General features: G+C 40.6%; 1 protein-coding gene across 4 annotated transcripts in view; it reads left to right on the top strand.

The window, feature by feature from the left end:
* Setd2 (SET domain containing 2, histone lysine methyltransferase) overlaps window positions 1-14,726 on the top strand; it is a 90,795-nt gene that overhangs the window by 59,951 nt on the left and 16,118 nt on the right. For 3 of the 4 annotated variants that reach the window (XM_027414684.2, XM_027414685.2, XM_027414688.2), the window contains exons 15-17: window positions 764-1,433; window positions 7,627-7,761; window positions 11,173-11,312. In XM_027414684.2, the coding sequence (XP_027270485.1) occupies window positions 764-1,433; window positions 7,627-7,761; window positions 11,173-11,312 (945 nt within the window). The remainder of the gene's footprint in view (window positions 1-763; window positions 1,434-7,626; window positions 7,762-11,172; window positions 11,313-14,726) is intronic. The other variant, XM_027414686.2, reaches the window with a different exon arrangement.

The following is a 14,726-nucleotide window of genomic DNA, read 5'->3' on the forward strand; positions in this document are numbered from 1 at the left end:
TCTGTGTGTGTGTGTGTGTGTGTGTGTGTGTGTGTGTGTGTGTGTGTGTGTGTGTGTGTAGTTGTGTCACTTTTTCTTCTTTACAAAGAAATGGGTTTCATCATGTTAAGGCTTTAAAATCTTTATATTTGTGGTTACAGAATCACCCTCAACTCTAAAGAAAAATAGGCTAGTGTAACTAATCTAAGAATAGAGATGGAATTATTCAAGTAATTTCCTGGGGGGATTTCCTGTTCTGGCTGCCAGGTCCCTTACTTTTTGTTTGTTTGTTTTATGGTACCTCAGGATTAAATACAAGGCCTTGTACATGGTAGTCACACACTCTGCCACTGTGCTATATTCCCAAGCCCAATGTATTTTAAAGATTAACTTTTAAAATACATATGTGTTGGATGCCAGAAACCACTGGCCCTCTTAGAACTGGAGTATAATAGGCAGTTGTGAGCTACCTGACATTGACGCTGAGAACTGGACTCAGATCCTCTGCAAGAGTAGTATGGACTCTTAACTGCTGAGCCATCTTTCCAGCTCCTGTTTTTTTGTTTGGTTTGTACAGTGCTGGATGCTGAATTTTGGCAAGCCCTTGATAACTTTTATTAACTACTTTTGAGTATGACTTTTAGTCACTGCCAAATTAGGCTTGGTGTGGTTAGTGGTTTCTTCATGATTTGTGAAGAAATATCAATGAGTGACTTAATGTTTTATAAATCTTTTGATTGCTTCCATGATTTGGTAACCTTTTGTGTTATTGTTTTCTTTATAGATATGATACACCAACTTCTAAAAAGAAAGTACGGATCAAAGACCGAAATAAACTTTCTACAGAGGAGCGCAGGAAGTTGTTTGAACAAGAGGTAGCACAGAGGGAGGCTCAGAAGCAACAGCAACAGATGCAGAACTTGGGGATGACATCACCACTACCCTTTGACTCTCTGGGCTATAATGCCTCTCATCACCCCTTTGCTGGCTATCCCCCAGGCTATCCCATGCAAGCGTATGTGGACCCCAGCAATCCTAATGCTGGGAAGGTGCTTCTGCCCACGCCCAGCATGGACCCTGTGTGCTCTCCCGCACCTTATGACCATGCTCAGCCCTTGGTAGGACATTCCACAGAATCCCTTGCTGCCCCTGCATCAGTGCCGGTGGTACCCCATGTGGCAGCCTCTGTGGAAGTTTCCAGTTCACAGTATGTAGCTCAGAATGAAAGTGTGGTTCACCAAGACTCCAGTGTTCCTGTAATGCCAGTACAAGCTCCAGGCCCAGTCCAAGGACAGAATTATAGTGTCTGGGATTCAAATCAACAGTCTGTCAGTGTACAACAGCAGTACTCCCCTGCACAGTCTCAAGCAACCATATATTATCAAGGACAGACATGTTCAACTGTCTATGGTGTGACATCTCCTTATTCACAGACAACTCCACCAATTGTGCAGGTAACTAATAGTGGAACCTCTCTTTTATATTTTAAAGTCTGTTAATATCTTGCTAATTAAATCTGGTATAAGAGAAAGACTGCTAGCTGGGCATTAATCCCAGCACTTAAGAGGCAGAAGCAGGTGGGTCCCTGTGAGTTCAAGGCCAGCCTGATCTACAAAGCAAGTTCCAGTACATCCAGTGCTAAACAGAGAAACCCTATCTTGATAAACCAAAAAAAAGGGGGGTGGGGGAGAGAAAGCTTATGGTTGGTGACCTGATCTCACTTGAGATGCTAATCTGATATGAGGGAAGAGTTGCTGCCATTGGCTGTTTGTTTGTTTCTTGGTGCTAGGGATGAAACCTTGAGCCTTATGCATAAACTTCCATCAAGTATTCTCCCACTGAATTATAGCCCTAGACCTCGGCTCTATATTGATTATCTACTCTGTAAAATGTTTGAGGGTGGGGGTGGTGACTAATACCTTTTTGTTGTTGTTGTTTATCAAGACTAGGTCTCTCCATGTAGCCCTGGCTGTCATAGAACTCATTCTGTAGACAAGGCTGACCTTGAATTCACAGAGATCCGCCTGCCTCTGTCTCCCTAGTGCTGAGATTAAAGGTGTGCCCCCATTTGCCGGCTAAAGACCAAAACCTGTTTTTGTTTGGTTGGGGTTTTTTTGTTTGTTTGTAGACAGGGTTTCTCTGTATAGCTTTCTATATCAGACTGGCCTCAAACTCACATAAGTCTGCCTGCCTCTGCCTCCCGAGTGCTGGGACTGAAGGCATGCGATACCAACACCCAGCCTGAAGACTAATGTTTTAAGACTAATTATGTCACAGGTTCCATGAGTAAGGAATTTAGAATCAACTCAGCTTGGGTAGTCTGGCTCAGAGTCCATGAAGTTAGAGTCAAGCTGTTTTCTAGAACTCTGGTCATCTGAAGGCTAAATGAGGAATGGAGGGTTCACTTTGCAGCTCATTCACACCAAGGCATCCCATAGGACTACCCACAGTTACTTCACTTTACTATACCACAGAGAACACTGTCTAAGAGAGTGCATGCCAGGATGTGGTAATCACTAGAGAGTTGTCATCATGTAGGCTTGACCACTATAGTCTATAACATAATGTGTTCAGCTCACTGCTCCTTTTTGTATTTTTGCATTCTTTTGTATTTTGCAATGCTAGCTGAATCTAGCTCCTCACACAATTCAACTATATTTTATATGCTTTAAGTTTCTCTAAGAATGTATATCAGGGATCAATAAAAATACTTCTTTATTTCTGGGCTGAGGGAATAGCTTAATGGTACAGTGTTTGCCTAACATGCATATAACTCTGGTTTTGATACCTTATTCTGTAGAGAAAGGAAAAAAAAAAAAGGTTCTATCCCATTCTGATTGCTGAAGTGTATCCTTAATCTAGTATTAAAAATCTAAGCAACAGCAGTGAAAGAATCAGAACACTTTGGGGCAGGAGAGATGATGGCTTAGTGGTTAAGAGTGCTTGCTCTCACTGCATGCTTTTAATCCCGGCAGGGGCAAGCAGATCTGTGAAGCCAGCCTGGTCTACAGAGCGAGTTCTAGGACAGGCTCCATAGCTACACAGAGAAACCCTGTCTCAAAACAACAACAACAACAACAACAATAAAAAAAAGGGGGGGGGGCCAGGGTTGCTTGCTGTCCTTCTAGTTTGGTTCCCAGCACCCATGTCAGGCAGTTCACAACTGCTTGTAACTCCAGTTCCAGGAGATCTAACACCTTCCTCTGGTCTCAATGGGCACCCACATACATGTGCACATAAGTGTGTGTGTGTGTGTGTGTGTGTGTGTGTGTGTATGTATGTATGTATGTATGTATATATATTATTATTATTAAAGACTCAGTTGAATCTGGGCACAGTGGCTCATGCCTGTATTGTACTGTTAGTATTAGAGGGCTGAGTTGGTAGACTAGGCTACCTAGACCTTGTCTTAAGCAACTCTATAAATCTAATTGGTTTTATGGTAGTTCTTACAGACTGTTTTCCCCCTCACAGTGAGCAAGATTTCTTTGGATTTAATAGTCTAGGATTTGGAGGAGGGCAGTGGTGGCGCACGCCTTTAATCCCAGCAATTGAGTGGCAGAGGCAGACAGATCTCTGTATGAGGCCAGCCTGGTCTACAATGTGAGTTCCAGGACAGCCAGCGCTGTTACATAGAGAAACCCTGTCTCGGAAGAAAAGGGTTAAAGAGGGGGGCTTGGACACTACAGTTTTTACTTATTTTCTAGCCTTTCATTCTGCCCCTATCAAGGGAGTCCTTAGTGACTCCCTAGTTTACTTTGAATAGTAGGTAAATGGATTTTTTTCCCCTCTATGAAATTAGTTGACTAGAGGTGTTTTGGTTGTTTGGGAAATGAGAAACATGGAGCATGTTAGTGAATATTTTGAATCCCAGCTATCATTACTGTATTTGGGGGAAGATTCATGTATTCTTGAGTCTTTGTCTCCTCGTCTGTAAAAAGGCAGAATGCCTTAAAATGTTGAAAAATTTTTGCATGAGATGGTAGGGAGTGATAATGAAGAATTTTAAAAGGTTTAGGTCTGTGATGTTCAAACCCTGTTGTATGCCATAATAACACACTGAGGACTAAGAGTTATAAGTTGTGATACTCTTGATGATACAATAATCCATGACATGAAAAAATATAAATTTGCAGAAGATTTGTTGTTTGTACCTAGTATGACATTTGGGAAAATTTGTTAATCATAAACTGACTCTTCACTGTAGCTTCACTTTAAAGTTCATTTTTAACAGGTCATGTGATAATTGTCTTGAGACATTTATGAGTGACTTAGTCTTACAAATTTACGCTAGACCACATTTGAGAACACTTCATTTGAGAGGGCTTCAAAATCTTTCCTTTTATAAAATGTTACTCAGCAAGTTCCCTTGTATGTTTAACTTCCCAAAACATAAGAAGCAAGCTGTCAGCTGGGCATAGTGGCGTGACCCGCCACCCCTCTCCCAGAGTGTTACATTCAAGCAAGCACTTTATCACTGGGCTACAATCCCACATCTCCCTTTCTTTCCTTCTTTCTTAATGTTTGTTTTTAAATTTTGAAGCAAGAGGTCTCTTTAAGTAGTTCAGGCTGGCCTTGAACTCATGCTATAGTATGTGAAGTTTCAAGTCATCTGAAAGCAAACCAGTCTTCTCAGGTTTCCCCCAAGTAAAGACGGGTTTTTTGTTATTTTTCGAGACCGGGTTTCTCTGTGTAGCCTGGCTGTGCTGGCTGTCCTGTAGACCAGACGAGCCTCTTAACTCACAGATCCACCTGCCTGAGCATGCTATACCACTGCCCAGCAAGTAAAGAAGTTTAACAGTGATAAATATTTTTTGTGCTCACAAATGTTTACCTTTTGCATTATTTCATTTAAACTGAAAACCAGTTAATGTGTTCTTAAAGTTTGAAGTACTTTCTGCTAAAAGCCTGTTAAGAAAGGAGGGTTTGTGTGCCTGCGTGCATGCGTGGTGTTCCTAAGTCTATAAATAACAGCATGCTCAGTCTGTATGTTACTTGTATAAATATATTCAGGGCTGACCATTCGGTTTTGGATAACCAGTCGGAGTGCTGAGGCAGCAGCTTTATAGGTAGCCCGAGTTTGTGCCTCCTAAGTGCTTGCACCATAGTCAATTTTTTTTTTTTAAACTGATACCTATCATTGATGTTGATTTTTACATCTGTAAATGATTTTTAGTTAGGTTAAACAGGGAAAGAAAATATTGAATGGGGTGTTTATTTTTTTCTTTAACTATGTCTACTAATGAATGTTATGATTTGGGGTGATTATTTAGCTCGGGTGCTGATGTAAGTCAGCTTTTTTTTTAAGAAAAAAAAAAAGAAAGAAAGAAAAGCTGGGCATTGGTGGCGCTCACCTTTAGTCCCAGCACTCGGGAGGCAGAGGCAGACGGATCTCTGTGAGTTCGAGGCCAGCCTGGTCTCCAGAGCGAGTGCCAGGATAGGCTCCAAAGCTGCACAGAAAAACCCTGTCTCGAAAAAACCAAAAAAAAAAAAAAAAAAAAATTTACTGGGGCTGGAGAGATGGTTCAGAGGTTAAGAGCTCTTCCAGAGGTCCTGAGTTCAATTCCCAGCAACCACATGGTGGCTCACAACCATCCGTTATGAGATCTGGTGTCCTCTTCTGGTGTGCAGATACACATGGAAGCAGAATGTTGTATACATAATAAATAAATGAAATATTTTTTACAAAAAACCATTTACTTTGGGAGTTATTGTCCTTTGGGTTGTTCCTGGTGGTAAATTCTCATTCTATAAATATTGCTGTTGCATTTAAAAAACAGGTCAAATTTGGCACCTGATTTTATGAATTTTGATGCCGCTATTTGAAATCAGGTTATCTTGTTGCTAATATTTGGAACCAGTCTGCACACTAAAGAAACACAGCTCTGCTCTGTAGTAGTCAACACTTCTGCCTGGGGCTGGAAAGGTGGCTTAGTGGTTAAGAGTACTTGCTGCTCTCCCAGAGGACCTGAGTTTGGTTCCCAGCATATAGGAAAGTACCCATAATCTACCTTACCTTCACTTTTAAACACTGATAAACTTTTGCTGCTAATAACTTCTTTTTTATTGACTTCTTATTATCTGGGTATATATTAGCTTAAAAAAAAACTTTTTGATAGCATATTTCTTGTTTTACTCTTGATTGGGGTCTGAGCCCAGTTCCTTGTGACATCAGGAAGTATTTTCTGATAAGGGGCAGTCTCCTTAAATTCAGTCTCCTATTGCCGTGAGAGTTTAAACATCAGAGCTTATGTCCCAATATCATGGTCGTTCAAGGAAGATTTGGATTCACATTTACAAAGAGGCAGAGAGAATGACCCAAGCACCATTGCCAGTGAAAAACTGAACATCATCTCAAGGGCAAGATTTTAACTAGGAACATGTTTCCTTTGTTAGACTATCTGAGTTTTCTTCTTTGGTCCAAAGCAGAGGATTTAAACTGTAAATTTGGATGCTTATGACAACTTTGGTAACTTTGAAAGTAACTACCCATTGGTTACAATATCTCTTAGAAGTTGAATGAATTCTGATGGCATGCACACTTACATATTCTGGTACACACTAAACAGCTAAGTGCTAGGTCTAAGTGTGTGTCACTACAGCTGGCATATTTTAAAGTTTTAAAGGTCAGCTGGTTTAGCAAGTGAAGACCTCTTGCCTCGTGTTTTGACAACTTGAGCTCCATCCATCCTTGGAACCTTCCCTGGTAGAAGAGAAAGCCAACTTTTTCATATTGCTTGGGTTTTTTACCCGTATCGTTTAGACTTATTTTGTATTTGTATTGATGCTTTGGTTCATACTTGATAGTATCTCAGCCCCTGGGCTCAGACTCTGTCCTTGAGAGAAGTATCTAAATATAGTCAAATATAGTCAAAATTTAATTAAATTAGATTTAAGTCTTAGACATATTCATTATTTCTTAGAGACTCTAGATGTGACAGGATTGAGAGGTGGAAGTGCTTTGTGGATTCATTCCCAGTATAAATCACTGTGTATAAAAATGTTAGATTCATTATATTTTGCTATCTTCATAGGAGTTTTTATTATAGATTACAAAAAGCTTACAAACAAGAATTGGATCTTAATATTTGATCACCTTATACTGTGAGTAACTGCTGTTGATCTTACTGTGTCAAAACAAACTTAAAATTATTACTAGTTGGCAACAAAGGATCTCACTAAAGTTTCATATGGTGGTATGTACTTATAATTTTGACTTACGCAGCTGAGGCAGGATTGTGAGTTCAAAGCCAGCTTGAGCTATAAATAAAAAGAAGTTGGGGGGGTTCTTCAAAAGAGCAGAATGGACAGAGGGGTGGGTGTGTGTATGTATGTGTGTGGGTGTGGGTGTGTAAAATGCAGAGGCAGGGGGATCTCCAAGTTCAAGGTCAGTCAAAAGCTACATAGTAAAAGACTGTCAAAACAAAACAAAAAACAAAAACCTTCCATGTTTGAAACAAAATTGCTATATGCCTTTGAATCCAAATATATATATATATATAATATATATATATATATATATATATATATAAAGTATCTTTTTTAAAAGGGTATGTGTGTATTATGTCATATTGGAAGTCAGTTACTGCCTCACATAGTACAATCCAGAAAAATATAAACTATGGCTTTGTTCATTTTGTCTTTTAGAGTTATGCCCAGCCAAATCTTCAGTATATCCAGGGACAGCAGATTTTCACAGCTCACCCACAAGGAGTGGTGGTGCAGCCAACTTCAGCCGTGACCACAATAGTTGCACCAGGGCAGCCTCAGTCCTTACAGCCAGTAAGAAATGTTTCACTTGTTTACCCTCTCATTGGGTATATTATCTTGTCTTTAAATCTTTTTTCAGTATTCTTTATAATTTATGTAGCCACCAATTTTTACTTGGGTATCATGAAATCCTGCATTGTGTGAAACCACAGCCACACGTATTAGCCAGGATCCTTTTTGTTACTAACATTGAGTAATCTTATATATTTTCATATAAGTTTTTGAAGTAATGATTTTCTAGACACAGGCAGGGAATGATGGTATATACCTGTAATTCCAGTACTCTGGAGGCAGGATCATGAGTTCAAGACCGCCAGGGCTACACAGTGAGTTGAAGGGCAGACTGGGTGTCACAGTCTCTTGACTGTGACTTGCTTGGGGCTGGTGAGATAACTAAATTAGTAATGTCTTTGCTGTGCAGGTCTGACAGCCCAAGTTTAATTTCCAAGAACTTCTGTAAAGGTAGAAGGGGAGAACTGATTGACAAAATGTCTGCCCTCACCTCCCCACCACATGGTGGCTTGCACGAGCCTGTACTCACACACATCACCCACACAATAACATTCCAAACATTTTCCCTGGAATACCTGTTAGTATCTGCTGATTACTAGAATATGACATACAATGGATGAAGCTAGGGATATAGAATTATGTAACATATTTCACTTTGTATGTTGTATGATATGTATAATATTGAGAGATGCTTTTAATATCCTGAAATGTATAGAGAAGGATATGGTAAATCTTGATAAGATATTATTATTAGTTTTCAATAAAATGGGATTGCAATTGGAATGGGAAAGACTAAGTAGAAGTAATGTATTAGATTATGATAAAGTATTGTATTAGAACACTTGGCAATTCCAAAGAGACTCTTGATGGTGGATAGGAAAAATAGTGGAGATAGAATTAAAATGCTTTATGTGAAACAATTTGAAAATAAACTGCCAGCACTTGGGAGGCAGAAACAGGTGAATCTCTGTGAGTTGCAGAAAAGCCTGTCTTGGAAATCCCCCCCCCCAAAAAAAAAAAAAGAAAAGAAAAACTGAGCCTATAAGGAGGTATTTGAAGGCTTGCTGTAAGTTGGTTCTGCTAGGCATTGTGAATATGATGACTTAAGATTCTTACTACAAACTGACATTCTAAATAAGAGAGGTGATGGTCACCATTCTATTGCTGTGAAAAAGACAAAATAACCAAGGCAAAACAGCTCTTTGTTGTTGTTTGTTTTGTTTTGTTTTGTTTTGAGACAGTATTTCTCTGTAGCTTTGGAGCCTGGCCTGGAACTCACTTTGTAGACCAGGCTGGCCTGGAACTCCCAAAGATCCACCTGTCTCTGCTTCCTGAGTGCTGGGATTAAAGATGTGCTCTACCACCACTCAGCAAGGCTCACCCCCAGTAACATACTTATTCCAAAAAGGCCACACCTTCTAATCCTTTCAAACAGTGCCACTCCCTGATACCTAAGCATTTGTACCTATGGGGACCATTCTTATTCAAACCACATTTTAAATCATATTCAGAGTAGTCAAAATGTAGTGTCATTGAAAAATAGCGATGAGATTGCTTGTACCTATAATCTAGCATTTGGAAGACTGAGGCAGGAGAGTTGATAGGAGTTTAGGCCAGTCTGAGAGGTGTGTAGTGAGTTCTAGCTTAAACCTTGTTTGGGGGGGGAATATATATATATATCATTTAAGAATTTGATTTGAATCAGGATAGAACTGTCACTAATAATTTGGAGTAATCTTAATCTGCATAGAAGTTTAGAAAAAAAGATAATTTTACTCAACTACATAGATCCTATGGAAATTAAGGAAATGAGTTTAAGCTGGGCCAAACCTTCAACTACACTAAATTGGGTAGGGATGGATTAAAGAATGTACAGACTAGGAATGTTCAAAAACACATGATTGTTTAAAAATGAAAGCATTTCATCTGGATCCGGAGCCTTGGGTCACTGTTGCAGAGATAAAGCTGAAAGCTATTCATTGTTTTACATAGAAGAAACATTGAGAAATTTACATCCAAATGGTGATTGTATTGATCTCCTAGAGCTGCTATTACAAAACACTATAGTCTGGGTGGCTTAAACAGTTTTGGAGACTGAATGTCCAAGAAAAGGTGACAGCGCAGTTGACTTTCTGAGCCTTCTCGGCTTGACTTGAGCTGCCGCCGCCGCCGCCGCCGCCTTGCTGTGTCCCTCACACACTCCCATTGCAAAGATGTGGGTGCTTTGGACCTCACTGAACCTCACTTAAAGGGGTGTGGGACCCAGTGGGAAAGAAACGTGAATTTTGGGGAGATACTGGTTAGTTATTAGGTTTTTGGAAGTATAGCATTGCTGGAGATGGATTTGTGGTTAAGTACTATGGTACTTAAAAAGTACTTTAAAAGTGTAGTTATGGCCGGGCATTGGTGGTGCATGCCTTTAATCCCAGCACTCGGGAGGCAGAGGCAGGTGGATCTCTGTGAGTTCGAGGCCAGCCTGGTCTCCAGAGCAAGTGCCAGGACAGGCTCCAAAGCTACACAGAGAAACCTTGTCTCGAACCCCCCCCCCAAAAAAAAAAAAGTATAGTTATGAAAAAACAAAGGAGCTGAAATTTCATAACTTTTTGTAAAAGTACAGTAAAAAATACAATGGATAAAATGTTACTATTCTGCTTTCCAGGTTTATTTTCCTTGATGCAAGCCTCCCTAAAGCTAGCCAGCTACTCAATCTGTACAAGTAGACCAGGCTAGCCTTGAACTCACAGAGTGAGTGCTGGGATTAAAGGAATGCATAACCACAGGCTCTGTGTGTATGTGTGTGTGTATGTAGCCCTAGCTCTCCCAGAACAGACTTCTAGATAGAACAGACTGTCCTAGAACTCAGATCCACCTGCCTCTTTCCCCAGGAGTTGAGGGTTGGGACTATTGGTATGCACCACCACACAGCCAACTTTTTATTTTAGTGTATGGTGTTTTGCCAATGTGTCTGGTGCCTCATAGGTTACAGGAAGGCATCAGATACCCAGGAACTTCCATGTGTAGGCTGGGCATCACATCTAGCTTTTCTGCAACAAAGTGCTCTTACCCACTGAGCCATCTTGTCAAGCCCAGTGTCCTGGAGTTTTATGTGCCATTATCATTGACCTTTGTTGTTGCTTGCTGGTTGGTTTGTTTGTATTAAAGCTGGTAAATATTGCTCTAGGTGATAAGCTGTTAAATGTTTTTAAAGTGTGATATTAAGTATTGTTATCTGTTTGCCACAGTATACTTTTCCTTTATCCTTTTTAAAGGAAACTGAATGTATGCTTAAGTGGACATTTTGCCCTATTGTGACATATTGAAAGAAACATCACTGATCAAAAATGTGTATATTTTATTTGTGTGTATGTATATAAAATTTTCTTCTTCCTTTTTTTTTTTTTTTTTTTTTAGCCTGAAATGGTTGTAACAAACAATCTACTGGATCTGCCACCCCCCTCTCCTCCAAAACCAAAAACCATTGTTTTACCTCCCAACTGGAAGACAGCCCGAGATCCTGAAGGGAAGATCTATTACTACCATGTAATCACAAGGTAAGAGGTTTCATGGGGCTTCCCAGATCTGGTTTTACCTGGTCAGTTATGCTGCCAGCATGAAGTTTGATAGTTATTGGCTTCCCACTGACCTAAAGGACTACTGGATTTCTAGACTCTTCTGGGCAGGGTCACATGTGCTTTTGAGGGTGGTGTTACTCAGGAATCATCCACGTGTGTTTTGTTTTGCTTCTGAGATATCTTCTTTCACTGGCATCTGGGACTTGGCTAGAGCTCCAGAGAACCAACAGTCTTTTTGCCTCAGTGTTGGAGTTAAAGTATGCCTCCATGTCCAGCTTTTTGTAGTTATTGTTGTTTTTCGAGACAGGGTTTCTCTGTGGCTTTGGAGACTGTCCTGGAACTAGCTCTTGTAGACCAGGCTGGTCTCAAACTCACAGAGATCCGCCTGCCTTTGCCTACTGAGTGCCTGGACTAAAGGCATGCGCCACCACTGTCTGGCCTTTGTGATTTTTAATTTACAGAATTCTTGAGAAAATTAAAGAATTTTGGAATGTTTTGTTATTTTCAAAGTAGGGACCCATGAAAGCCAGGCTGGTCTGGAACTAAGGGTGACTGCCTCTACCCTCCATATGCTAGAATTATAGGCATGTGCCACCAAGCCCCATGAGGTTATGGAGATTAAATATAGAGCTTTGTGCATGCTAGGCAAACATTAAACCAGCTGAGCTATATCACAAACCCTCATTTTGTTTTCTTTTTGTTTTATGAGGCAGGGTCTGGCCTTGAACTCTCAGCAGCAGTCTTCTGTCTCAGCTTTCAGAATGCTAGGATTATGAGTATGAGTCTTACATCCAGCTTGGGAATTTTTAAAAAGGTAGTGAGTGACAAGGCTTGTGAGATGCCTCTGTTGGGTCAAAATGTTTGCCACCAAGCCTGATGACCTGAGTTGGAAGGAGAGACCTGACTCCTCTAAAAGTTGTCTCTGATCTTCACACATCCATGTCACTCTGCACCTATACAAAAATAGTTGTAACTTTTTTTTTTTTTTAAGGTAGAGACATGGTAGATGTCAGTCTCAAGCAAACCTTTTCTGTAAAAGACTAGAATATAATGCCTCAGGCTTTGTTGGTTAAGCTTGTCATTGTCAAAATTGTTCAGTTTGCTGATATTATTAACAATCATAGGCAATTTGTAAATGGATGGTTATGTCTGTGTTCTAGTTAGACGTCATAGAAACAGGCTAGATTTGATCATGGGCAATATCTCTATATTTAAAAAAAACAAATTTGCTGGGGCCATAGTGGTGCACTTGGGAGGCAGAGGCAGGTGGATCTCTGAATTGAGGCCAGCCTGGTTTACAGAGTGAGTTCCAGCACAGCCAGAGGTACACAAAGAAACCCTTATCTTCATGGATACTATAGTTTTGTTTACAGTATCTAATGAAGAAGCTTATAGTTTTCATAGGTACAAATTTTGTTTGTCTTTCTCTCCTTAGTTCTTCATGGATGCTGGAGAGATGGCTTAGGGGTAAAGACCACTTGCTATTGCATAGGACCCAAGTTTGGTTTCCAACATTCATATCAGGTCCATGTAATGCCTCTGGCTTCTACAGGCACCTGCAAACATGTACATACATACCTAATTGTAGACACATACACTTACACACAATTTAAAATAATGAAGGCCAGGAGGTGTGGTGGTGGCACATGCCTCTAATCCCAGCACTCAGGAAGTAGGAGGAGGTGAATCTCTGAGATCAAGGCCAGCCTGATCTACAGGGGAGTCCTAGGACAGCCTAAGCTATGCTAGAAACCCTAAGATGGAAAAGAATTTTTTAATTGTGTGTGTGTGTGTGTGTGTGTGTGTGTGTTATCTACACACACATATTAAATGTCTTATGAGTCTGTGGTGGTACATACCTGGAATTTAGGTATGTACTTCAACTCAGAAGATCTTCAGTTAAAGGCAAGCCTGATTACATAGTAAGATTCTGTCTACAAAAAATCAAAACAATAAACAGTGAAAAGCTAGGAGGTGGTAGCACACAACTTTAATGCAAGCACTTGGGGGGTAGAGGATCTCAGTGAGTTTGATGTCAGAACTGTTACACAGAGAAACCCTGTCTTGAAGGAAAACAAGGGGAAAAAAAAACTATAAAAATCTGAACTCCTCAGTTGGGTGCTGGTGGCGCACGCTTTTAATCCCAGCACTCGGGAGGCAGAGGCAGGCGGATCTCTGAGTTTGAGGCCAGCCTCCAAAGCCACAGAGAAACCCTGTGTCGAGAGAGAGAGAGAGAGAGAGAGAGAGAGAGAGAGAGAGAGAGAGAGAGAGAGAGAGAGAGAGAGAGAAACTCCTTAGGTTGCTAAGTGGACAATAGTGACTTTACAAATGAATATCTAGAAACTTAATCAGCACTTTGTTTTTTCCACACCAAAATAAGCTTTTACCTCTCTCTTCTTTCCCTATCTTTCTCCTTCCTCTTTTATTTAAAAAAAAAAAAAAAAAAAAAAAAGGCTGTCTCACTATTAGCCTAGGCTGTCCTCAAACTCAGGATTTCCCAACTTCTGCTCCCACATGCTTGGGATTTTGAGTGTTCTGCACTGTGCACTAGTACAAGGCAAATTTTTAAAGGCACATGATAGTTCTTCCAAATATTTGGGAAAATAAAAAAGATTTTCACCAATGCTCATGCTGCATTAGGACAGTAGAGATTCTGTTGTTAGCAGGTTCATAGACACATGTAAGCTTGGTTTCACGCTCATTTGTGTGGACCATATCGAGTACCTTGAATGTTGAGATTAGTGTAGTAGGAGAGGAGAAAAGTACAATGGCAATATTGACCTGCCAAAAAGATGTCAGCACTTTGTGATTTTCTGGTTTACTTATTGTGTGCCTCTAATTGGGGGAGGGGGGGAAGAGGCAGAGAGAAAGAGAGAACACAAACTTTGGCATACATGTAGAGATCAGAAGAAAAATTTTTGGGAGTTTGTTCCTGCCGTGCGTGCATGTATGTCTATGAACCACTTGTATTCCTGGTGCTCACAAAGGCCAGAAGAGGACATTAGAGCCCCTGGAAGTGGAGTTACAGGTAGTTGTGAGCTGCCATGTGGGTGCTGGGAATAGGTTCTGGGTCATCTGTGAGAGTGGGTAAGTACTCTTAGTACTATTTAGCTCTGTGTGTGTGTGTGTGTGTGTGTGTGTGTGTGTGTGTGTGTGTGTGTGGTTTCTCTCTCTCTGTCTCTGTCTGTCTGTCTCTCATTGCAGCTGCACTGTGCACACCAGGCTACACTGCACTAGCTTCTGTCTGATTTTCCTATCTCCACCTCCCATCTTGCCAGAATGTTGAGATTACAGGGGCACACTCTTGAACCTTTTAGGTGCATTCCAAGGGCTGAATTCAGGTCTATAGGCTTGTTTGGCAAGTGATTTTTTACTCACCACGCCATTCCCATA

The sequence above is a fragment of the Cricetulus griseus genome, chromosome 4, assembly GCF_003668045.3.
Source record: "Cricetulus griseus strain 17A/GY chromosome 4, alternate assembly CriGri-PICRH-1.0, whole genome shotgun sequence".
In the NCBI taxonomy this organism is placed as follows: Eukaryota; Metazoa; Chordata; class Mammalia; order Rodentia; family Cricetidae; genus Cricetulus; species Cricetulus griseus.